The sequence below is a fragment of the Trachemys scripta genome, chromosome 2, assembly GCF_013100865.1.
Source record: "Trachemys scripta elegans isolate TJP31775 chromosome 2, CAS_Tse_1.0, whole genome shotgun sequence".
Classification (NCBI taxonomy): domain Eukaryota; kingdom Metazoa; phylum Chordata; order Testudines; family Emydidae; genus Trachemys; species Trachemys scripta.
In genome coordinates, this window is record NC_048299.1 from 120024947 (window position 1) to 120048883 (window position 23937).

A 23937-nucleotide genomic window follows, 5' to 3' on the forward strand; every position below is an offset into this window, starting at 1 on the left:
ATCTAAAATGAAGAGGTTGGAGAAGAAAAGTGATGGGAGTGGAAGAGTTTAAGAGTATGGGGGAAATGCAGATGCAAGTGACCAGAAGCCGCCACTCAGGAGAAGGGGCAGGGTGAAGGCCAGAACACTGAACTCTCATGCATGACAGCATTTCACAATAGAAGTGGGGAAACCAGGTATGGTTTGCTGCTGCCTCTGTGCAGAGGACTACAAGGTGTTTACGTATGGGTGGGTAGCAGTAACAGTACAGCAATTCTATGGCATCAACTTCTGCCCAGGAATCCTGAGGAGGTAGAGGTACTCCAAATGCATGAGGGAGAAGAAGAGCACAAACCTCAGGTCCCTGGCCCTACTCGCACAGCTATCCACAACACTTGACGCCACTGATGGTTCAGCATATAGTTTAACTTTTCTTTTAAGGTTCAGGAACAGCCCCCACCAGCTCAAGGTTCCCTCAGTGATGAGTGGGACCAGGAGTGTTTTCTGGTGCAGGAACATATAGCTTCATCTTACATCTATGGAACAGGAAGAGGGCCATAGAAAAGAAGTGGGGAGGAGGGTGAGTGGACTCAAAAGGAATCTGGAGCAATAATGTAGGGCTCTACAGAAGTGTCAGCTGGCTTTTGCAACCTGGGAGAACATAAGAACGGCCATACTGTGTCAGACCAAGGGTCCATCTAGCTCAGTATCCTGTCTTCTGACAGTGGCCAATGCCAGGTGCTTCAGAGGGAAAGATGATTATCTGTTCTGTTCAAGTGAGCCATCCCCTTTCACCTATTCCCAGCTTCTGGCAAACAGAGGCTAGGGACACCATCCCTGTCCATCAGCCATTGATGGATCTATCCTCCATGAATTTTTCTAGTTCTTTTTTGAACCCTGTTATAGTCTTGACCTTCACAACATCTTCTGGCAAAGAGTTCACAGGTTGACTGCATTGTGTGAAGAAGTACTTCTTTTTGTTTGTTTTAAACCTGATTTACTTTCTCCATACCAGTCATGATTTTGTAGACCTCTATCATATCATAGAATCATAGGGTTGGAAGGAACCTCAGGAGGTCATCTAGTCCAACCCCCTGCTCAAAGCAGGACCAATCCCCAAACAGATTTTTGTCCCAGATCCCTAAATGGCCCCCTCAAGGATTGAACTCACAACCCTGCGTTTAGCAGGCCAATGCTCAAACCACTGAGCTATCCCTCCCCCCTTAGTCTTATTTTATCCAAGCTGAAAAGTCCCAGTCTTATTAATCTCTCCTCATAGGAAAGCTGTTGCATACCCCTAATCATTTTTGTTGCTCTTCTCTGGGTACCTTTTCCAATTTCAATATATCGTTTTTGAGATGGGACAACTGTGACTGGTTGGATCACAGAAACCCTCTTGGGAGCTGCCATCCGATGTGCAAAGACTACCCCTGCTTCTGTTTTCCCTGCCATCTCAGGACTCCAGCACCCTGTCTTGCTGAGCCAGACACTCCCATCTGTTCTAACACAGACCCAGGGTCTGAATCACTTGTCCCAGAGCTGCAAGTTTACCTGAAAACAGCTCACAGAAGTGTGCTTGTCTTTAGCACTCAGATGCCCAACTCCCAATGGGATCTAAACCCAGATAAATCCATTTTACCCTGTATAAAGCTTATATGATATGTGACAGGGTTGGGCCAGATGGTTACAGGAGAGTGATAGAAGGCAGCCATATTAGCCCCAGGTTAAGCAAGTCCCTTTTCCCTGGGTAAGGTAACAGGCAGTTCCAGAACAATCAGGAACTTGCCAGAACAAATTAAGGCAGACAGGCTAATTAGGACACCTGGAGCCAATCAAGAAGCTGCTAGAATCAATTAAGACAGGCAGGCTAATCAGGGCACCTGGTTTAAAAAGGACCTCACTTCAGTTAGTGAGGGGCACGTGTAAGGAGCTGGGAGTAAGAGGCGCAAGAAGCTGAGAGTGAGTTGGCGTACTGCTGGAGGACTGCAAAGTACAAGCGTTACCAGACATCAGGAAGAAGTTCCTGTGGTGAGGATAAAGAAGGTGTTGGGAGGAGGCCACGGGGAAGTAGTCCAGGTAGTTGTAGCTGTCACGCAGCTGTTACAGGAGACACTATAGACAGCTGCAATCCACAGGGCCCTGGGCTGGAACCTGGCATAGAGGGCGGGCCCAGTTTCCCTCCATCCCCTCAACTCCCTATTTGATATAAAAGGAGTTGATCTGGACTGTGGGTCCCACTAGAGGGGAAGGGCTCTGGCCTATCCCCTGACATATTAGGTGGGCCAGCAGAGACTTCGGGGATTGTTCTCCTCCTTTTCCCAATGCTGGCCAGTGATGAGGTTAGCCAAGTGAACAGCAGGTTTATGCCACTAACAAAAGGAGCCAAACTGAGGACTGCCGTGAACCTCAGAGACGAGCAAATTCGCCAGACAGCGCAGAACCCACCAAGGCAGAGGAGGAACTTTATTTCTGTTCCAGAAATCCATAGATGAGATTTTGAAGGGCTGAATGGAGTTATGCTGTTTGGATGATATCCTTGTTATAGGAAAGGATCATCTTCAAAATTTAGATGCTGTCTTGCAATGTTTGAAAGACCATGGACTGAGAGTATACCAAAACAAATGTGAGTTTTTCAAATCTTCAGTTGACTAACTTGGACCCGTAATTGATGCCAGAGGCTTAAGGAAATCACCAGAGAAAGAAAAGGTAGTTCTTGAAGTGCCGCCAGCACCAGAGAACATTTCAGAGTTACATTCATTCTTAAGACTGCTTAACTACTATGGTACATTTCTGCCTATTCTGATGACAATATTGGCACCTTTACATGAACTGTTAGAAACAAAGAAAAAATGGAAATGGACTAAAGAGTGTGAGTGTGCATTTAAGGAAGCAAATAAACTGACATCACCCGAAGTTCTTACACATTTTGATGCTTAACTACCATTGAAATTGGCTTGTAACGCTTCACCACATGGAGTGGCTGCAGTACTTTCCCACCTTTTTCCTAATGTCATGGAGAAAGCAATTGCCTTTGCATAATGAACATTCACTACTCCTGAGAAGAACTATGCTCAAATAAAGCAAGAAGCTCTCAGCATTATGTTAGGAATTCGGAAGTTTCCATACCAATCTGTATGGTAGACATTTTACCTTGCTGATGGATTGTTGCCTGTTACTTTCAATTTTTTTTGGACTGAAACCTGGCTTTCTGTCATTAGTTGCTGCTCATATGCAATGATGAGAATTGCTACTTTCAATTCATATTTATTATTCATATAATTCATATAATTATTATTATTTATTTATTATATTTATACTATACTGTACGGGACTCAGCATGGTAATGCTGATGGGCTGTTGCAACTGCTATACTCAAACTCCTATCAACCCAAAGAAACTTCAGACAAAGTAATCCATCTCAATTTGATGAATAGATTACTTTCATGGGGTGGACTAGGCCCAAAAGCCACCTGCTGGAGGCCTTGGGGTCCTGCCTCACCCATCCCAGGGAAGGAGCACTGGAGAGGTCCTCCAAGTGGGCTAGAGTGGCTGCTTCCCTTGCAGCCAATCAGAGAGGCTGCAGGGAGCAGCCAGTGAGGGCCCAGCAGGCTCATATAAAAGGAGCTGCAGGGCCAGAGTGAGGGCAGTCTGCAGAGACTTGGGGGAGCAAGAGGTGCTCCTAGCTAGCTGCAAGGGCTAAGGCAGGTAGTTGCTGGCAGGGACTGGGGAAGTGAGGGAATAGCTTCTGGCTGGGTGCCGGGACTCCCTGAAGACAGGCCCAGGGAAGAGACTGGCCATGGAACTTTTTACCCCTGGAGAGCCAGGGTCAGAGGACTAAAGGGCAGGCGACAAGCCCCCAGAGAGTGCTGCTCCATCCTAGAGCAGGAACCTTCACATGTAAGCTGGCCAACTAGGGTACTGAGATAGGCCCTGTTGGTCAGACTGAGGACCAGAGCCTGGGGAGGACTATAGGACATTACTGAGGGCTTTGAGATAGGCCCCGTGGAACAGTATAGGCAGCTCGGCCAGAGGACTGAGTTGCTGAAGACCTGCCAAGAGATCCATCGGCAGGAAAGGGGCGCTTGCGAGAAGTGGGTACTGACTTGCTGAAAAGAATTAAGAGACTGTAGGCACTGTTGGCCAGAGAAAGGGGACGCTCACAAGAGGCAGGTGCTGACCCTGTTACAATTACCTATCACTAGCACAGACATCAACAAAGTAACCACTAAGGATGATGTGCTTTTTCTTCTGAGAGGAATCATACTGCAATGTACAGTATTCAAGATCAAAAGAATCCCCAGTTTACACAATTTGTGTTATGTCAACGTGATTTATCTGTGAATCACGGTTGCATCTGATGCAGAATGCAAGTGATCATTCCAAAATCACTTCAGTCTCAGGTTTTGGAAGCTCTTCACAAAGGTCATTTTGCCATTGTATGTATGAAGACCATAACCCAGAATCATGTCTGGTAAATGAGGATCAACAAAGATATTGCAAGCAAGGCTCTACTAAGTGTCAGAAAATTCAGCATGATCCTAGCCCAGCTCATCTACATCCTTGGTCGTGCCCTCAGACTCCTTGGACACATGTTCATGTGGACTCTGCTGGACCTTTAGAAGGTTATATGTTTTTGGTTGTAATCAATGCCCATTCAGAATAACCAAAGTTTCCAGAATTATTTGTGCTATAGTTACAAGGATGTCCAGTAGTCTTGGTAACTTGTTTAGCCAAGTTGGTTTACTGTTACAGTTGGTGAGTGACAATGGGCCTAAATTCTGTTCTGAAGAATTTCAGAGATTCCTTGCTTCAAATGGAATGAAACATATACATTCCGCTTCTCACCATCCTGCTACAAATAGACAAGCTTTGGCCTGAAGGATTGTGGTGCTGCCCATCCAATCACTTCCAATACTTGAGGGAATGTTCTAGGCATCAGTGGACAGAACCGTATTTATTTTGATGGAAGCCAGAAAAGTCTGATTTCCATTGATGTAAGTGAGAGGAAATTCATGCCCGTAGAGTGCCCATTTAGTGCTGCAGGCAGAGGAATCTCTCTGGTGCACCCTGCTGCTATCTACACATTACAGGTAGTAGCTTAAAATGCTGCTGTCTTTCATTGTGTATATGTGACCGAAGAGGCCCATGTGTTCACACCCTACACATTACTGTAATAATTTTGTATAAGATATGTATTGTGAGGTATCATTTGTGTGACAACATTGTATGTGAAGTTATAATATTCCCCTGTATGGTGTTAACACATTTTCCAAACCCCATAGCTTTGCCTAAATAGAAGTTGCAAACAGGTCTGTCCTAAACAAAGGAATGCATCCTTGCTTTAATTTGCATTTAAGCAGTGAACAGATTCATCAAGCAGGAAGGAAAGACAAAGTTCAAACAGGTGAAAAAACCAGTAAGGATTATCCTTCCACATAGACTCTCTTTGATTCCTGGTTCTCAGCTGGAAATCTTTTTCAAGAAAGGGACTGAAACTATAAAAAGGAGGGACAAACACTCAAGGTACCCCCCTCCCTGCTGCCCATTGCATTCACTACACCTGAAGAGACAAAGGAAGCAGCTGTTGGACTCTGGGAGATAGGAGTCTTGACCTGACAGTTTGGTCAGTGAAAGCATGTGGTGAGAACTTTGCTTTGAAATTAATATTTGTTAAGTTTGGCACCAGTTAAGGATTTTATCTTTATTTTTCTTGTACCCACTTCTGACTTTTATGCCTCATTATGTGTTTTCACTCAAAATCTATCTTTGTAATTAATAAACTTGTTTTATTGTTTTATCTCATCCAGTGTGTTCAAGTTTAAGTGTCTGGGTAACTCCATTTGGGGTAACAAGTTGTGTGCATATTATTCCCTTAAAGGAATAATGCACTTAACATATTTGTACTGTTCAGGAGAGGGCTGGGCTGTACATATATTTCTGGGGTAAGATCTGGGACAGAGGGGGTATTGGGATCACCCTGCAGCATAATGAAGACTGGTGAGAGCCAAAGTGTGGCTGGTTGGCTGCAGCGCACACATACAGACGTAGCTGGGAGTGACTTACATGTTGGAGGCTGTTTGTGAGCATTACACCCAAGTGTCAATGGCCTGCAGAAGGTACTCAAATTGGGGCTACGCTGTTCAGACCCATAATAGTAAGAGTATTCCTCTACATGCTTAATTGCTGGGGACTTGTACATTTTCCTATTATTTTTTTTTTGGTGGAGGGAGGGAGGTTTGTGTGACTCCTGATAAGGACCCCAAATGGTCTCCTGTTTTAATTAAGGGTTTGTCTCTGTCTAGGGTTAATGCCTAATTCATTTATTTTTTCCCAAACCGAGTGGAAGGGACCCAAAGGGGGATGGGTCTAGTGGGAGGCAAGCAGGGTTCTCTTGGGCATGTCACTTGGACCTTGAGATATTTTTAACAAACCCACTGTGTCCCACTAGACTGATTTTATTTTATGTAACTGTCTGTTGTGTTTCCTAAATAAAAGGGTTTTGAGATTTCATATCAGAGAGGAGTCCTATGTGCTTGTGAATGGATAAGAACTGCTGGACAGTGTGACCACGGAGATCAAACTTTAGTTTCCTAGAGCCAGTATTGCTCTGGGTTGGAGCTTGAGGCACTTGTTTTAGTTATTTAACCAGTTCCCTAGACAGTATTGAATATGGCTCTTGACAGTGGGGTAACTAGTTTACAGAGAAAAAAAACAGAAAGAAACATACCAACTCCTCCAAAGTAAGGTGAGATGGTATTCCAGACACCAATGCTGCCTTTCCTCAAGCGCTGTCCTATGGCTAGTTCAAGATGAAACAATGGGATTCCTTCAAAGACAAGTGCTATGACGTATGGGATCAAGAATGCCCCTGAAAACATAATTAAACATGGTTAAGCCATAGAAGCTCTGCATCTCACACAAATTATTCTTTATTGCTGCTTGTTATATTTTATTACAGTAATACTCAAGGCCCACAATCAGATAGTGGCCCAACTGCCGTAGGCCTTGTACAAGCACAGGGTCAGATTACTCAGTCAGCAAATTAGTTGTGGGAGGCATGACTCAGATTCTTAGTGTTACAAACCCCCTACCCTTAAGCAATGCAGATTCTCTTCAGTAATCATAAGTCTCTAAATATCCTCAAACGTTCCCTCAATTTCTCCTCCTTTCAAATGTTTAATCTCCCCTCCTCCTCCAGCAAACATTACTTATTCTACTTTTTCTCTCTCACCAGCAAACACCCTCATCTCACTTACTAGCCAGTGCCTTTTCATAGAATCATAGACAATCAGGGTTGGAAGGTCATCTAGTCCAACCCCCTGCTCAAAGAAGGACCAATCCCCAACTAAATCATCCCAGCCAGGGCTTTGTCAAGCCTTACCTTAAAAACCTCTCAGGAAGGAGATGCCACCACCTCCCTAGGTAACCCATTCCAGTGCTTCACCACCCTCCTAATGAAAAAGTTTTTCCTAATATCCAACCTAAACCTCCCACACTGCAACTTGAGATCATTACTCCTTGTTCTGTCATCTGGTACTACTGAGAACAGTCTAGATCCATTCTCTTTGGAACCCTCTTTCAGGTAGTTGAAAGCAGCTATCAACCCCCCCCCCTCATTTTTCTCTTCTGCAGACTAAACAATCCCAGTTCTCTCAGGCTCTCCTCATAAGTCATGTGCTCCAGCCCCCTAATCATTTTTGTTGCCCTCCGCTGGACTCTTTCCAATTTTTCCACATCCTTCTTGTAATGTGAGGCCCAAAACTGGACACAGTACTCCAGATGAGTGCTCACCAATGTAGAGGGGAATGATCAAATAGAGGGGAATGATCATGTCCTTTGATCTGCTGGCAATGCCCCTACTTATACAGCCCAAAATGCCATTAGCCTTCTTGACAACAAGGGCACACTGTTGACTCATATCCAGCTTCTCATCCACTGTAACCCCGAGGTCCTTTTCTGCAGAACTGCTACCTAGCCATTCAGTCCCTAGTCTGTAGCAGTGCATGGGATTCTTCTGTCCTAAGTGCAGGACTCTGCACTTGTCCTTGTTGAACCTCATCAGATTTCTTTTGGCCCAATCCTCCAATTTGTCTAGGTCCCTCTGTATGCTATCCCTATCCTCCAGTGTATCTACCACTCCTCCCAGTTTAGAGTTATCTGCAAACTTCCTGAGGGTGCAGTCCAAGCCGTCCTCCAGATCATTAATGAAGATATTGAACAAAACCGGCCCCAGGGCCGACCCTTGGGGCACTCCGCTTGATACCGGCTGCCAACTAGACATGGAGCCATTGATCACTACCCGTTGAGCCTGACGATCTAGCCAGCTTTCTATCCATCTTATAGTCCATTCATCCAGCCCATACTTCTTTAACTTGCTGTATGGCCACTGGGAAGCATTCATGGACAGAGGACTGTTCTCTCAGGATGGACTTCAGCTGAGTAAGGAGGGAAATAGACTTCTAGGATGGAGGCTGGCACAACTGATTAAGAGATCTTTAAACTAGGAATTTGGGGGAGATGGTTGGAAGATGTCCAGGTAATCTCTCTGCCGGAATTTAACATTGAGAGGGAAGAAAACGAAGTAAGAAAGGATACAGCCGTGGGTATGAGAATGGATATAAAGAGGAAGGGTAGTGTAGATACCAGTCTCTAGGTGATACTGGTGGTAGAATGTCTGTGCCTAATCAGGTAAAGAATGTCAGTGAAGCCAAACAGCAAAAATTAAGATGTTTGTACACTAATGCAAGGAGCCTAGGTAACAAAATGGAGGAACTAGAGCTACTGGTGCAGGAAGTGAAACCAGATGATATAGGGATAACAGAAACATAATAATAAATAAATGGAGATATCCTATCTCCTAGAACTGGAAGGGATGTTGAGAGGTCTTGAGTCCAGCCCCCTGCCTTCACTAGCAGGACCAAGTACTGATTTTGCTCCCTCAAGGATTGAGCTCATAACCCCAGGTTTAGCAGCCCAATGCTCAAACCACTGAGCTATCCCTCCCCCCACAGGTGGAATAGTAGTCATGACTGGAGTACAGGTATTGAAGTGTATGTGCTATTTAGGAAAGACAGCAATAAAGGCAAAGGTGGTGGAGTAGCATTGTATATCGATGAGGTAGACTGTAAAGAAATAAGAAGTGATGGAATGGATAAGACAGAGTCTGTCTGGGCAAAAATCACATTGGGAAAGAAAGCTACTAGAGCAGGGGCCGGCAACCTTTCAGAAGTGGTGTGCCGAGTCTTCATTTATTCACTTTAAGGATTCACGTACCGGTAATATATTTTAATGTTTTTTAGAAGGTGTCTCTCTATAAGTCTATATATTATATAACTATTGTATTGTAAGATAAACAAGGTTTTCAAAATGTTTAAGAAGCTTCATTTAAAATTAAATTAAAATGTCGATCTTACGCTGTCGGCCTGCTCAGCCTGCTGCTGGCCTGGGGTTTCCGTTCACCTAGGCCAGCAGCGGGCTGAGTGTGGCCGGCAGCCAGAACCCCAGACCGGCAGCGGGCTGTGCTGGGCCAGTGGCCGGGACCCCAGGCCAGCAGTGGGCTGAGCGGCTCAGCCCGCTGCTGCTCAGGGGTTCCATCCGCCAGCTCCTGCCAGCTGGGATCCCGGCTGCTGGACCTGCTCAGCCCGCTGCCATACTGGGGTCCTGGCCCTGCCCACATACAGTGGGTACCTACCTTCTCCCTGTTTCTGGCCCATTCTCTTCCTCTCTCTCTGAACTGAGCTGAGGGTGGGAGTGCACTGAGCATAGGGCTGGGGGTGAAGGAGCAGGCTGGGGCTTGGAGTGTAGGGTCTGACCAGGAGCTAGAATGAGGGAGGGGGCTCAGGGTTGGGGCAGGAGGTTTGGGTGTGGAGCACTTACCTGGGCAGCTCCCATTTGGTGCGAGGGGTGCAGGTGGGAATGTGGGGGGGTGGTGGCATGCAGGAGCTCCCATTTGGTGCTCAGGGCGGGGGTGAGGATGTGGGGGGTGCAAGAGTCAGGATGTGGGGGGTGCATGAGATGGGGGTTGGGTATGTTGGGGTGCAGGTCTCAGGGCCTGGGTATGTGTTGGGGTGCTAGATTCAGGGCTGGGGTCATGGGGGGGGTGAAGGAGTCAAGCAGAGGGCTGGGAGTGTGTGAGGGGGGTATAGGGCTCAGGGCAGGGGCCTGGGGGGTGTGCGGGATGCAAGGCTCAGGGCAGAGGGCTGGGTGTGTGTGAGGGGGGGTTAGGTCAGGGCAGGGCAGGGGTCTGGGGGGTATGCAGAGCACAGGGCTCAGGGCAGAGGGCTGGGTGTGTGTGTGGGGGGGTCAGGGCAGAGGGCTGGAGGGGATAATGCCCCTATTCCACCACCACCCCTTCCCCAAGGCCCTGCCTCAGCTTCTTCTCTGCCTCCGCCAGGAGCAGCAAGTAGGCTGACCCTGCTTCTTCCAGACCCCCACCCTCGCAAGGGCCATCAGCTGATCAGCCAGCAGGGAGGAGGAGGAGGGGCAGGAACCCAGCACACTGCTGGAAGAGACAGGGGAGCTGGCAGAAGCCGGCAGGTCCCAGTTGCTGCCCCTTGCCCCCTGCCCCCGCGGGGGGGGGCGGAGGGCAGAGAAGAGCAGGCAGGGCCGGGCTTGGCTGGGCAAGGCAGGATTTTTAATGGCACAGAGCTGCCTGCTGGGACTCGGCAGGCAGCAGCGTGCCATTAAAAATCAGCTCGCGTGCCATAGTTTGCCGACCCCTGCACTAGAGCTTCCCCTGGGATAATGCTTGGGGTGCGCTACAGACCGCCGGGATCCGATTTGCATATGGATAGAGACATCTTTAATGTTTTTAAAGAAATAAACACTAATGGGAATTGTGTGATCATGGGAGACTTTAACTTCCCAGATATAGACTGGAGGGCAAGTGCTAGTAATAATCATAGGGCTCAGATTTTCCTGGATGTGATAGCTGATGGATTCCGTCACCAAGTAGTTGAAGAACCAACAAGAGGGGATGCCATTTTAGATTTAGTTTTAGTGAGTAGTGAGGACCTCATAGAAGAAATGGTTGTAGGGGACAACCTTGGTTCGCGTGATCATGAGCTAATTCAGTTCAAACTAGATGGAAGGATAAACAAAAATAGATCTGGGACTAGGGTTTTTGATTTCAAAAGGACTAACTTTAAAGAATGAAGGAAATTAGTTAGGGAAGTGGATTGGACTGAAGAACTCATGGATCTAAAGGCGGAGGAGGTCTCGAATTACTTCAAGTCAAAGTTGCAGAAACTATCAGAAGCCTGCATCCCAAGAAAGGGGGGAAAAGTCATAGGCAGGAGGTGTAGACCAAGCTGTATGAGCAAGCATCTCAGAGAGGTGATTAAGAAAAAGCAGAAAGCCTACAAGGAGTGGAAGATGGGAGGGATTAGCAAGGAAAGCTACCTTATTGAGGTCAGAACGTGTAGGGATAAAGTGAGAAAGGCCAAAAGCCATGTAGAGTTGGACCTTGCAAAGGTAATTAAAACCAATAGTAAAAGGTTCTATAGCCATATAAATAAGAAGAAAACAACGAAAGAAGAAGTGGGACCGCTAAACACTGAGGATGGAGTGCAGGTTAAGGATAATCTAGGCATGGCCCAATATCTAAACAAATACTTTGCCTCAGTCTTTAATCAGGCTAATGAGGAGCTTAGGGATAATGGTAGGGTGACAAATGGGAATGAGGATATGGAGGTAGATATTACCACATTCGAGGTAGAAGCCAAACTCGAACAGCTTAATGGGCCCAGATAATCTTCATCTAAGAATATTAAAGGAACTGGCACATGAAATTGCAAGCCCATTAGCAAGAATTTTTAATGAATCTGAAAACTCAGGGGTTGTACCGTATGACTGGAGAATTGCTAACATAGTTCCTATTTTTAAGAAAGGGGAAAAAAAGTGATCCGGGTAACTATATAGGCCTGTTAGTTTGACATCTGTAGTATGCAAGGTCTTGGAAAACATTTGAAGGAGAAAGTAGTTAAGGATAGTGAGGTTAATGGTGTTTGGGACAAAATACAACATGGTTTTACAAAAGGTAGATCATGCCAAACCAACCTGATCTCCTTCTTTGAGAAGTTAACAGATTTTTTAGAGAAAGGAAATCTAATTTACCTCAATTTCAATAAGGCATTTGATACAGTTCCACATGGGGAATTATTAGCTAAATTGGAAAAGATGGAGATCAATATGAAAATTGAAAGGTGGAAAAGGAACTGGTTAAAGGGGAGACTACAACAGGTCATACTGAAAGGTGAACTGTCAGGCTGGAAGGAGGTTACTAGCGGAGTTTCTCAGGGATCGGTTTTGGGACCAATCTTGTTTAATCTTTTTATTACTTATTACTTGGCACAAAAAGTGGGAATGTGCTAATAAAGTTTGCGGATGACACAAAGCTGGGAGGACCGGGATATCATACAGGAAGATCTGGATGACCTTGTAAACTGAAGTAATAGTAATAGGATGAATTTTAATAGTGAAAAGTGCAAGGTCATGCATTTAGGGATTAATAACAAGAATTTTTGTTATAAATTGGGGACGTATCAGTTGGAAGTAACAGAGGAGGAGAAGGACCTCAGAGTATTGGTTGATCACAGGATGACTATGAGCCGCCAATGTGATATGGCCGTTTAAAATGCTAATGCGGTCTTGGGATGCATCAGGCAAGGTATTTCCAGTAAAGATAAGGAGGTGTTAGTATCATTATACAAGGCACTGGTGAGACCTCATCTGGAATATTGTGTGCAGTTCTGGTCTCCCATGTTTAAAAAGGATGAATTCAAACTGGAACAGGTACAAAGAAGGGCTACTAGGATGATCTGAGGAATGGAAAACCTGTCTTATGAAAGGAGACTCAAAGAGCTTGGCTTGTTTAGCCTAACCAAAAGAAGGCTGAGGGGAGATATGATTGCTCTTTATAAATATATCAGAGGGATAAATATCAGGGAGGGAAAGGAATTATCTAAGCTCAGCACCAATGTGGACACAAGAACAAATGGACATAAACTGGACATTAGGAAATTTAGACTTGAAATTAGATGAAGGTTTCTAGCCATTAGAGGAGTGAAGTTCTGGAACAGCCTTCCAAGGGGAGTAGTGGGGTCAAAAGACATATCTGGCTTCAAGACTAAGCTTGATAAGTTTATGGAGGGGAGGCTATGATGGGATAGCCTAAATTTTTGGCAATGAATTGATCATTGATTCTTAGTGGTAAATATGGCCAGTGGCCTGTGATGGGATGTTAGATGGGGTGGGATCTGAGTTACTACAGAGAATTCTTTCCCATGTGTCTGGCTGGTGAGTCTTGCCCACATGCTCAGGGTTTAGCTGATCGCCATATTTGGGGTCGGGAAGGAATTTTCCTTCAGGGCAGATTGGCAGAGGCTCTAGAGGTTTTTCACCTTCCTCTGCAGTGTGGGGCACGGGTTACTTGCTGGAGGATTCTCTGCACCTTGAGATCTTTAAACCACAATTTGAGGACTTCAATAACTCATAGGTTAGGGGTTTGTTACAGGAGTGGGTGGGTGAGATTCTGTGGCCTGCGTTGTGCAGGAGGTCAGACTAGATGATCATAATGGTCCCTTCTGACCTTAAAGTCTATGAGTCTGAGCCTATCACATCCGCCAACTCCTTTAGCACCCTCAGATACAGTGCATCCGGCCCCATGAACTTGTGTTCATCCAGGTTTTCTACGTAGTCCTGAACCACTTCTTTCTCCACAGAGGGCTGGTCACCTCCTCCCCATGCTGTGCTGCCCAGTGCAGTAGTCTGGGACCGGACCTTGTTCGTGAAGACAGAGGCAAAAAAAGCATTGAGTACATGAGCTTTTTCCACATCCACTGTCACTAGGTTGCCTCCCTCATTCAGTAAAGGGCCCACACTTTCCTTGACTTTCTTCTTGTTGCTAACATACCTGAAGAAACCCTTTTTGTTACTCTTAATATCCCTTGCTAGCTGCAACTCCAAGTGTGATTTGGCCTTCCTGATTTCACTCCTGCATGCCTGAGCAATATTTTTATACTCCTCCCTGGTCGTTTGTGCAATCTTCTACTTCTTGTAAGCTTCTTTTTTGTGTTTAAGATCAGCAAGGATTTCACTGTTAAGCCAAGCCGGTCGCCTGCCATATTTACTATTCTTTCTACACATCGGGATGGTTTGTTCCTGCAACCTAAATAATGATTCTTTAAAATACAGCCAGCTCTCCTGGACTCCTTTCCCCTTCATGTTATTCCCACAAACCTGACCCTCCCTCAGTTCTCCACCCCAGGATCCCCACCTGAGTCTCTGTCCTTCCCCTCCGATCACCTGACATCTCACATACTTGAACCTTCTTCAAGGGGAGGGTCAGGAAAAAGTAAGAGATATGACTTAGACACCTAAGTCCAGCATTTACATGCCCCTTACATTCACAATACCCTATTCAGCTGCTGTTGAACCCTTTAGGTGCCTAAGTCACCTGTTGCCTTAATTCTCCTGTTAAAGTTCCGTACATGCCTAAGTTTTTGCCTCTGGCTATGTGCATTGTTGTCTTGCTCTCTGCACCTGGATGTCTAAATCCCAGAGCAACCCACAAATGGTCTATTTCACCTACAGGGCCTGAATCAGGTCCATTCAAAATCTAGCTGGAGGAAGAGCAGCAGCAGCAGCATTGTGTTAGGGAGAAGGAGGGAATTTCCACAATAGAAATCAGGGCCAGATTTAGACTCAAGTCCTTCTCCTACCTCCCCATCCTTCACTACCTATCTCTGATGTGAAATATGCCTGCCCTCTGCACTACTACTACTACTTCATGAGGCTGGACAGTGGGCGTAGGAGAAGGTTGCATGGCAGCTGAGGTTAAAGACAGGGAGAAATAATTTTATAATTCTACCAAACTTCAACCGCTTGGCTGAAAATTTCTCATGCCAAATGTCTGCCTCAGGAAGGATGTTGATAAAATGGAGAGGCACTCCAGTTCAGAGAAGAGCTATGATAATGATTAAAGGATTAGAAAACCTAACAATTGCTGATATGGGCACTGGGATTCTGAGCAGAGCAACTAAGAGCAGGGAGACAGTCTCCTGGAACCCAGGGAACATCAAGAAGGTGGAAGCAACCTGATTCTAATGCAGAGGATACCTGAATTGGTTGGGAAGGGGGGAGGGAAAGAGGGGAAGAGCGGTGGAGTTAATAGTTTGGCTGTGCAAAGGGATTTGGAGCAAGTAGGGGGAGGGATCTGAGGAGGAGCCAGGGAGAAGATTGGTCAAAGAGACTAGGATAGAGAGACTGGGACTCAGACAGCTAGACCAGCAGACTGGGACTCACTAGATGTGGGAACCAGGACTGGTATGAGGAGGCAAGGAGGAACCTGGGGAGACTTGGATGACGAGTTAGCGTGGGATATATGTAAGAAACAGAATGGGTACAGGCTATCGGGGACACAGAGAAAAGTGTCTGTGTCCACTCAAATACACTCCCCTCCAGAGACTGGAATGGAAACCAAGATTCATGGGTTTCAACATTCCCCTGCTGCCAGCAAATATCGGAGAAGCCCCTCTCTAGTGCAGTTCCAGCTAGCAGTAGTAGGTTGCCATTTGAACTAATGAAATAATTGACAGAAGATGACAGATGTCTGTGCACTGGATCTAGAAAATGAGGAGCACACCTGTGAAAAGTTTAGTTTCACCGACTTGCCCAGTATCATACCAGAACTCTGTGTGAGAGGCAGGGCTAGACCCCACCTCTCCAGAGCAGCATTCCACTACCTTCATCATAATACATTCTTTATTTTCCTGCAATCCCCTGTCTCATTCACTACTCACTTTACGGTATCTGACTCGTTATGGAGGTGGACAGGGCTGTTCCATTGCCTTTCCCTTTCGGGAGGGCATTGGTGCTCAACCAGCTGGTTCTGTCCATGTTCCAGCACTGGTTCAAGACCCTAAGCCTGCCCTCAGGAACCCTGGCTAGTCTCCAGAAGAAGATCCTGGAGTTTTTCTGGTTAGGACTGCACTTAAAGAACATAATCGATTTAATTTATCAAAACAAAGATTGAGAGGTGACTTGATTGTGTATAAGTACATTCACAGGGAGAAAATAACAACTATGAAAGTGCTCTTTCATCGAGTGGAGAAAGCAAAACAGTGAATGGAAACTAAACCCAGACAAATTCAAATTAGAAATCAAGACCAATTTTTTTTTAACAGTGAGAGTGAGTAAAGATTGGAACAAACTACCAGCAAAGTGGTAGATTCTCCATCTCTTGGAGTCTTCAAATTAAGACTGGGTGCCTTTAATCAAATACAAGTTACTGGGCTCAGTACTGGAGTAATGGTGAAATTTAATGGCCTGTGATAAACAGACTTGGTGATCTAATGGTCCCTGCTGGCCTTAAATTCTATGAATATGCACTTACATGCACTGTATCCAGATATGTGTACAGTGGGATTTAATTTCTTACAACTTCATGCTCACATACCTGATCCTGTTACTACTTTAGGAAAAAGGTACACTTGAATTTTAACCTCTCTCTTTCCGTACAGTAAAATAAAGGCCTCTTGAGTTTCAAACTTGGCCAGAAGCAGGAGCATATTAGACATCTATTCTACCTCCAATAACTTCATAATTCTCACTTTCAAGATCTAATCCATTTACTGAGATGACTAGTGAACTTCATATGTATAGGTCATATTTCCCTGCTGAGAATATAAGGAGTCTGTTTTATTCCAGACACTCTTGTATTTTGTGGCAGCTAGTTCAAAATCAGACTAGAGGATAAGGTAGGCCATAGGGATTTCTAAGTCAGTTGTTTGGGTGCAGTTTAGCACTGCCTCCCTGATGGGATTTGAATGCCAAGTTGAAAAATGTGACTTTATTTCCCCACAATAAAACTTGCTCTTTGCAAGAAAGGTAACTTTTTTTTTTTTTTTTAATTCATCCTGTAAGGTCACATGCTTGGGCTTAGGTGCAGCAGTAATAGTAATAGTTGATATGACCCATAAGATCGCTTACTGAGGACTTTTGCTTGAGGCAGACATACCTATAGTAGGCTATAATCAGAAATAAAACACTGCACCAAGTTGCTATTAGACTAGCTACTTCTTTTTAAGTCCTACATATTTTCCAAATCACAATACATATTTGTTATTTAAAAAACCTTTTTCCTATGTCAATTTTAAGTGCCAAAGTACATAATAGGCTCTTTAAAAATCATCTTTTACAATCCCAGTTGCCTGGGATCCTGTCTGTTTGCCTCCTATTACTCTGGCAAACAGCATCCATATCCATTAGTCATAGCGAGTAAATAACTTACTTAACTCAGGCAATAAACCCAAATAATCACTAACGACAGAGAGTGATAAAAGTTTCAGCACTGATGTGTTTTTCTCTGTGATTGCAAATCTATTGAGCTGAGCGTGTTAGACCCAAGTTACTTAGTAACACAAATTGCCGTGAATAAGGTTCAGAGGTCTGATGGGAAGCAATTGACATTAATCGAAAATATGTTCCTACTTTTTATCTCTTGTTTTGTAGCGCACTTAGAGATGAGGAAAAATATAACCTCTGATTTCCAAACACTTGGATAAAACCCAAACCTGAACCACTTGTGGGAATTGCAGTTTATGCCTTGGAAGTCATCATGCCTGTCTATGACAGTTTCAAATTAGGCTACACTGCACTGGTGCATTGCAGCTACACTAAGGTAGTAGTGTACCTACATTGGCACAGATATCCCCACAGATATTCTATACTCTATTCCCCTCAGAGTATAGACTGGCTCTGAGGTACAATGCTTTACAGGATTTCATATGGCCCAGTGCATTCCTTGCTCAGGTCTGTGTTTGAAAGATGAGATTTTTTTTCAAAAGTTTATAAATGGGATTTATGTTCCTAAAGCATTGAAAGTCAAAAGGACTTGTGCTTCTAAGTTGTTTGACTGCTTTTGAAAATCCCACCCGAAGTCACATTTTAGCTTGAAATTAACAAGACTTCAATCAATCAATCTAGCCATGTTATTTATTTATCTTGATTAACCTTATGGCCATCATTTTTTTAACTATAAGCTGCAAAACATCTTCTAATTTCTACTTTCCAGAATAAATAATCTTGGGAGTTTCTGAATGCACAAGAAACACCTAGTTTGTATAATTCCTTAATATAGATAGTCAGGGGTATGTAGGGCTCATAACCTAAAGAGAATGAAGGTAGTGGAGAACAGGAAGAGGGGCACCCAGGTACCACAGTGCCTATGAAATCCCCAGCCATGCCTCTGATGGAGTAGCAAGGGGAGGTCAGGTGCTGCACACCTTTTTTACTCTCATGACTTTATGTTTCTTAAGGTAAAGTAACCAAACTGGAACTTCAAGTATGGCGCACTGATTACAGTTCAATATAGTAGAGCTTATTCACCACGGTAACTTTGTGTCATTGCTTACAACAGGGCAAAGTGGATGCAAATTACTACATAATTATATCATTTTATACCAACTTTGCACTGGTATAACTATGGAAGTGCAAAGCATAACATCTCAGCCTTTTCAATCCCTTTTTAAAATATCTAGCTCATTCTACTTTTTTTTTTTCTAACTGCTGCTGTGTGCTGGGTAGACATAAGCACTTGGGAACTGTCAGACTTGATCAGACTAATGTTCCATCTAGTTTACAATATCCTGCCTCCAACAGCAACCAGTACCAGATGCTTCATAGGAAGGTGCAAGAAACCCTTCAGTAGGCAGATGTGCATTTTTTGACATTTATGCACGTTTATAATTTTTCTGCCATTTTTCATAGCTGTCCTAATTATGTTTAAATTAGTGAAGAACAAAATACAAAAGGTTTAGAAGTTCAATTTGGAACCTGAAAAATTGATTTGTAAATCTCAGAATAATGGATTTTCTCATAATATTTTGACACTTCTGCTTCCAGTCCAAAATGGAACCATGAAATGCAGAGGCATGTGAAAATGTATTTCAGCTGAAAGATTTTATTTGGATTTAGTTCAATTCAGGACAAAGATTTTTTTTTTTTTTTGAGGCAGATTGTGAACAAACTCGCTTTAAAAAAAAAAAAAAGAAATCTAAATTTTTAAATGTGACCAGTGTAACCAATACAGTTATGTTTGCAGTGAGCCTGAAACAAAACCTCTGAGGTGTGAATGGCTCCATTCATTTATTTGAGTGTTAAGGCAGATGTGAATGATACTTTTTCACTGTTTATCAAAGCATGTAAGAAAGGCAAGGAAGTTATGTAGGGTAACACAGTGTACTCTGACAGATCATACCTTTTGGATCATACATTCCACTTGTAGGATGAGTCTGGAATCATTTTTTTCTCCCCATAATTGAGATGGAACCAAGCCCAAAGGATTAGCCAGGTGTCTGAGTCCCATTCAGGGAAAATCCCAAACCAGAGGCCAACAAGAGTCCTGGCAGGACATGCTTTATTAGAGAAAAAATTATTCAATCACTGCCACACCAGTGATTTTTAAATGTTATTGCTAAGTACTACTATTGTAATCTTGGGAAAATAATATTCTGGTTCATTTTTAAATACTCAAATAACTAAGATTCATAGATTTTTAAGGACATAAGAACTAAGAACAGCCATACTGTGTCAGAACAATGGTTCATCTAACACAGTATCCCGTCTTCCAATAGTGGCCCTTGCCAGATGCTTCATAGGAAATGAACAAGTCAGGGCAATTATTCAGTGATCCATCCCTTGTTGTCCAGTCCCAGCTTCTGGCAATCAGAGGTTTAGAGCATGGGGCTGTGTCCTTGACCATCTTGGCTAATAGCCACTGATGCACTTATTCTCCATGAACTTATCCAATTCTTTTTGGAACCCAGTCATACATTTGGCCTTCACAACATCCCCTGGCAACAAGTTCCACAGGTTGACTGTGTGTTGTGTGAAGAAACACTTCCTTATGTTAGTTTTAAATCTACTGCCTATTAATTTAATTGGATGTCCCCTAGTTCTTGTGTTATGTGCAGGGCAAAATAAATTTTTGCTATTCACTGTCTCCTCACCATTCATAATTTTATAGCCCTCTGTCATATCCCCTCTTAGTTATCTCTTTTCTAAGCAGAACAGTCCCACTCTTTTAAATCTCTCCTTGTATAGAAGCTGTTCCATACCCCTAAACACTGTAGTTGACCTTCTCTGTACCTTCTCCAATTCTAAAATATCTTTTTTGAGATGGGGCGACCAGAACTGCACACAGTATTCAAGGTGTGGGCATACCATGGATTTATATAGTGGCAATATGATATTTTCTGTTTGATTATCTGTCCTTTTCCTAATATTTCTTAACATTCTGTTAGCTTTTTTGACTGCTGCTGTACATTGAGCAGATGTTTTCAGAGAACTATCCACAATGACCCCAAGAGCTCTTTCTTGAGTGGTAAGAGCTAATTTAGACCCCAACATTTTGTATGTATAGTTGGGATTATGTTTTCCAATGTACATTACTTTGCACTCATCAATATTGAATTTCATTTGTGATTTTGTGGCCCAATAACCCGGTTTTGTGAGATCCCTTTTTAACTCTTCGCAGTCAGCTTTGGACCTAATCATCTTGAGTAATTTTATATTGGTCTGCAAATTTTGCACCTCACTGTTCATCCCCAATGGCTAACAAGCCTTACTGTAAAAAAAAATATTTTAATCTAAATTTTTCTAGTTTCAGCTTCTAGACACCTACTACTTGCTTATAAATCATCAATAAGTCACCTTCTCTGTGAGCTAATGTATTGACCTTTTTAAGTCTCTCACTGTAAGGCAGGTTTTCCAGACCTTGAAACATTCTTGTAGCTCATTTTTGCACCCTCTCAAATTTTTCAGCTTACTTTTTAAAAGGTGTGCATCCCATTTCAAAAAATGGTCTCACGAATGCTCAATTTAGTTGTAATAACACCTCCCTACATCTACTTGATAGTTCTCTGCTTATACTTCCAAGTGTTTATACTCTTAAACACTACATTGCACCAGAAGCTTATATTCACTTGGTTATCCACCATGCCACCTAAATAGCTTTCTGAGCCACTTGTTTCCAAAGTACCCCCATCCTATAAGTGTGACCTACATTCTTGGTTCTCAGATGTCTGATCTTGTATTTAGCTCTATCAAAAAGCATATTATTCAACTAAACTTAGTTTACCAAACAATCCCGATTGCTCATTTAACACTTCATATTTTGTGTCATCTGCAAACTGTACTGGCATAGATTTTATACATTTATACATTTACCAGATGTAAGCCATGTCCACTCACTGTGGCACTGTATTCCCTTCTCGTGGGGACTAAATCACACAGACATTGATGAGCCTTATACAGCCTTAGCATAGGATAGCTGAGTCTTTCAGTTCAGGTAGTAGTAGCTCATGTATTAAAATCCAGAAGTTCCAGGTTTGATTCGCTGATGATGATGACCAACCCAAAGGCATCAGCATTACACAGATTATTGAGAAAGATATTGAATAACATTGGGCCAAAACTAAATCCCTGTGTGACCCCACTAAAAACACCTCATTTTATGATGATAGTAAAAAGTTTTAACACTGATTTTTCCTAATTCATGATTATTGTAAAGCATTCTTAGTTTGTGGACATTTTCTAAATCAGTGTATCTTTTAAAAATATCACTTTCACACAGTAAGAAAGCTATTCTACTTTGTGGAAAAGAACAGGAGTACTTGTGGCACCTTTATGCTCTAATAAATTTGTTAGTCTCTAAGGTGCCACAAGTACTCCTGTTCTTTTTGCGGATACAGACTAACACGGCTGCTACTCTGAAATTTGTGGAAAAGGTTACATTAAAAAAGCAAAAATAGAAGATTAGATTTATTAACATATTTTCCCTGCCCATTCATGCTTTATATATATAGTTACATTAATATTGTATGTTTAATTGCTCTTACCTCCTCCATATATTTGACATAAGTATGGAAATCTCCACACATTTCCCAGGCCTACTGCAAATCCAACGCAGCTTAAAATATACTGGAATTTATTGTCCCACTTCGGTCTGTCATCTTCTTTAAGAACTTCAGGGCTATCCAATGACTGAGCATTTGACATCCTTACAAAGTATGGTATTCTTTTATCCTGCTGTTTAACGAATCGTGGGGGGGAACTTTATATAATTCAGAGTCTGGCTCTCCTACAAGTTTTATATGAGGAGAGTCTGAAGATTTCTGGAAAAGAGGTGGAGTTTTCATTACTTTACATCACCCAAAATGTATGAGTGTAAGGATTTGCAATTTAAAACCAAAACTGGGAATGATGAATATGTAGATGCAGCTATCTCTCTGGCCCGGTTTTTTGTAATTTCCTTCTTTGTTTGTAGAACACAGAGAGAGACTGTTAATTGGTAACTCAGGGTAAAATAGTTTGTTTTGTTTGTAGATTCCTATTAAACCTCCAGGTTCTCAGATACTTTACAAAAGTTTTGTCATCTGAAAACAAAAAACATCTTGCAACATTCAGATCACATTAATATAATAAAATATTTTTTAAAGTGTTTCTTAAAAATAATCCTAAACAGCTTTGATCAGAAAAAGCCATCCCCCAGCCTTGGTAGGAAGCTTACTTTGTTTCCATCACTCAGTTAAAAGGGTTGACTGATGACATCTTTTGGAAGAAAGGAAAGGAAAGTAAATGTAAGGAAAAATGAAATTAAGCACTTTTATCAGTTAATGTACTGTACTGAGGAGGGCTATTTTGTTTGTTTCTCCCCTATACACTATTTGTATAGATGAATAATAAACGTGAGTAACATTACCAAACTGAGCCTCTCCAAAAAATTACTGGGGGCAGAGCTGTTCCCTAGAATACCCAATACTCAAGTGGGACGTGTGAGATCTGGGTTTAATTGCCAGCCCCAAGTCTCCCACATCTCCAGTGAGTGCCCTAACCACTGAGCTATTGGGTATTCTATCTGATAGAAGAGGAAAGCACCCCTCCTGAAGCTGTTCCACTGTATAAATGAACAAACATTCATAGGGCCTGAGAGGGAGCAATTGACTCTATATCCCAGTGATTAGGGAACTCCCAGGGAAGTGGGAGACCAACTGTGGGATTCACAAAGGTACTTAGGTGCCTTAATCCTTGATTTAGTCACCTAAATCTGGGGTTTAGCCACCTAAATCCCAGTCTTAGGCTCCACCACTATTCACATAACTCCTTTTTGCTGTAAAAATTCCCTTAGCACCTAAGCACCTGCTGCCTCACTCAAGGCACATGGATGCCTATCTCCCACCTAAGACCTGAGTGATCCAGGGAAGATAGACATTCACTTGCCTATTTCATGGGAAGGGTCCCATTCAAAATCTGGTGGGAGGTGGCAATTAGCCCAGTGGGATATTCTGGTGTGTGGCTCCTTCAATCTCTCCTGGTGAAGCTGTTCCACTGTGTATAAATAATTGAAGAGACCCTGGGGGGTCTCACTTCCCAGGTTGGTGCCCTAACCACCATGACAGAATCATTCTCTCTTGCTAACCCAATAACTCTTGAACTATCCCACAGCTCAATGGTTTGCTTGATTGCCTGAGGTGGGTTGGAGACTACTGTTCAAATCCTTTCTACATCTCAGGCAGAGGAGGGTATTGAACCTGGACCTCCCACCCCCCAAGTAAGAGCTCTAGTCACTAGGCTAAAAGTAACAATGTGGGCCTCCTCTAGACGTTGTGTGTGGAGCAAGGTGCTTGAAAAATGGTATATCTTAAGCTCCTAAGCCACCTCAGAACTCCCCTGTTAGCCGCTCCTGTTCATTAGCTCCACTGGTCACTTAGAAGTAGGCTTTTTAAAGCTTTGGTCTTCCTGAGTAGCCTCGCCTCCTGGTTAAGAGCTGATGGGTACTAAAGGGTTTAGGGATCAAAGCCTCATTAAGAAGCTCTCAGGACAACATTGCATTATATATATATAATGCCTGTTGGTACTAGTGCACAACACCTTTTCTCATGAGCCCTTACTCTAACA

General features: G+C 43.3%; 1 protein-coding gene across 1 annotated transcript in view; it reads right to left on the bottom strand.

Moving 5' to 3' along the window:
- LOC117871576 (sodium-dependent neutral amino acid transporter B(0)AT3-like) overlaps positions 1 to 22171 on the bottom strand; it is a 75921-nt gene extending 53750 nt beyond the window's left edge. Inside the window, exons 1-2 of the mRNA XM_034759392.1 lie at positions 21879 to 22171; positions 6707 to 6847 (exon numbers count right to left, since the gene is read on the bottom strand). Coding sequence (XP_034615283.1) covers positions 6707 to 6847; positions 21879 to 22038 — 301 coding nt within the window. The 5' untranslated portion in view covers positions 22039 to 22171. The remainder of the gene's footprint in view (positions 1 to 6706; positions 6848 to 21878) is intronic.
- Between the last annotated feature and the right edge of the window lie 1766 nt (positions 22172 to 23937).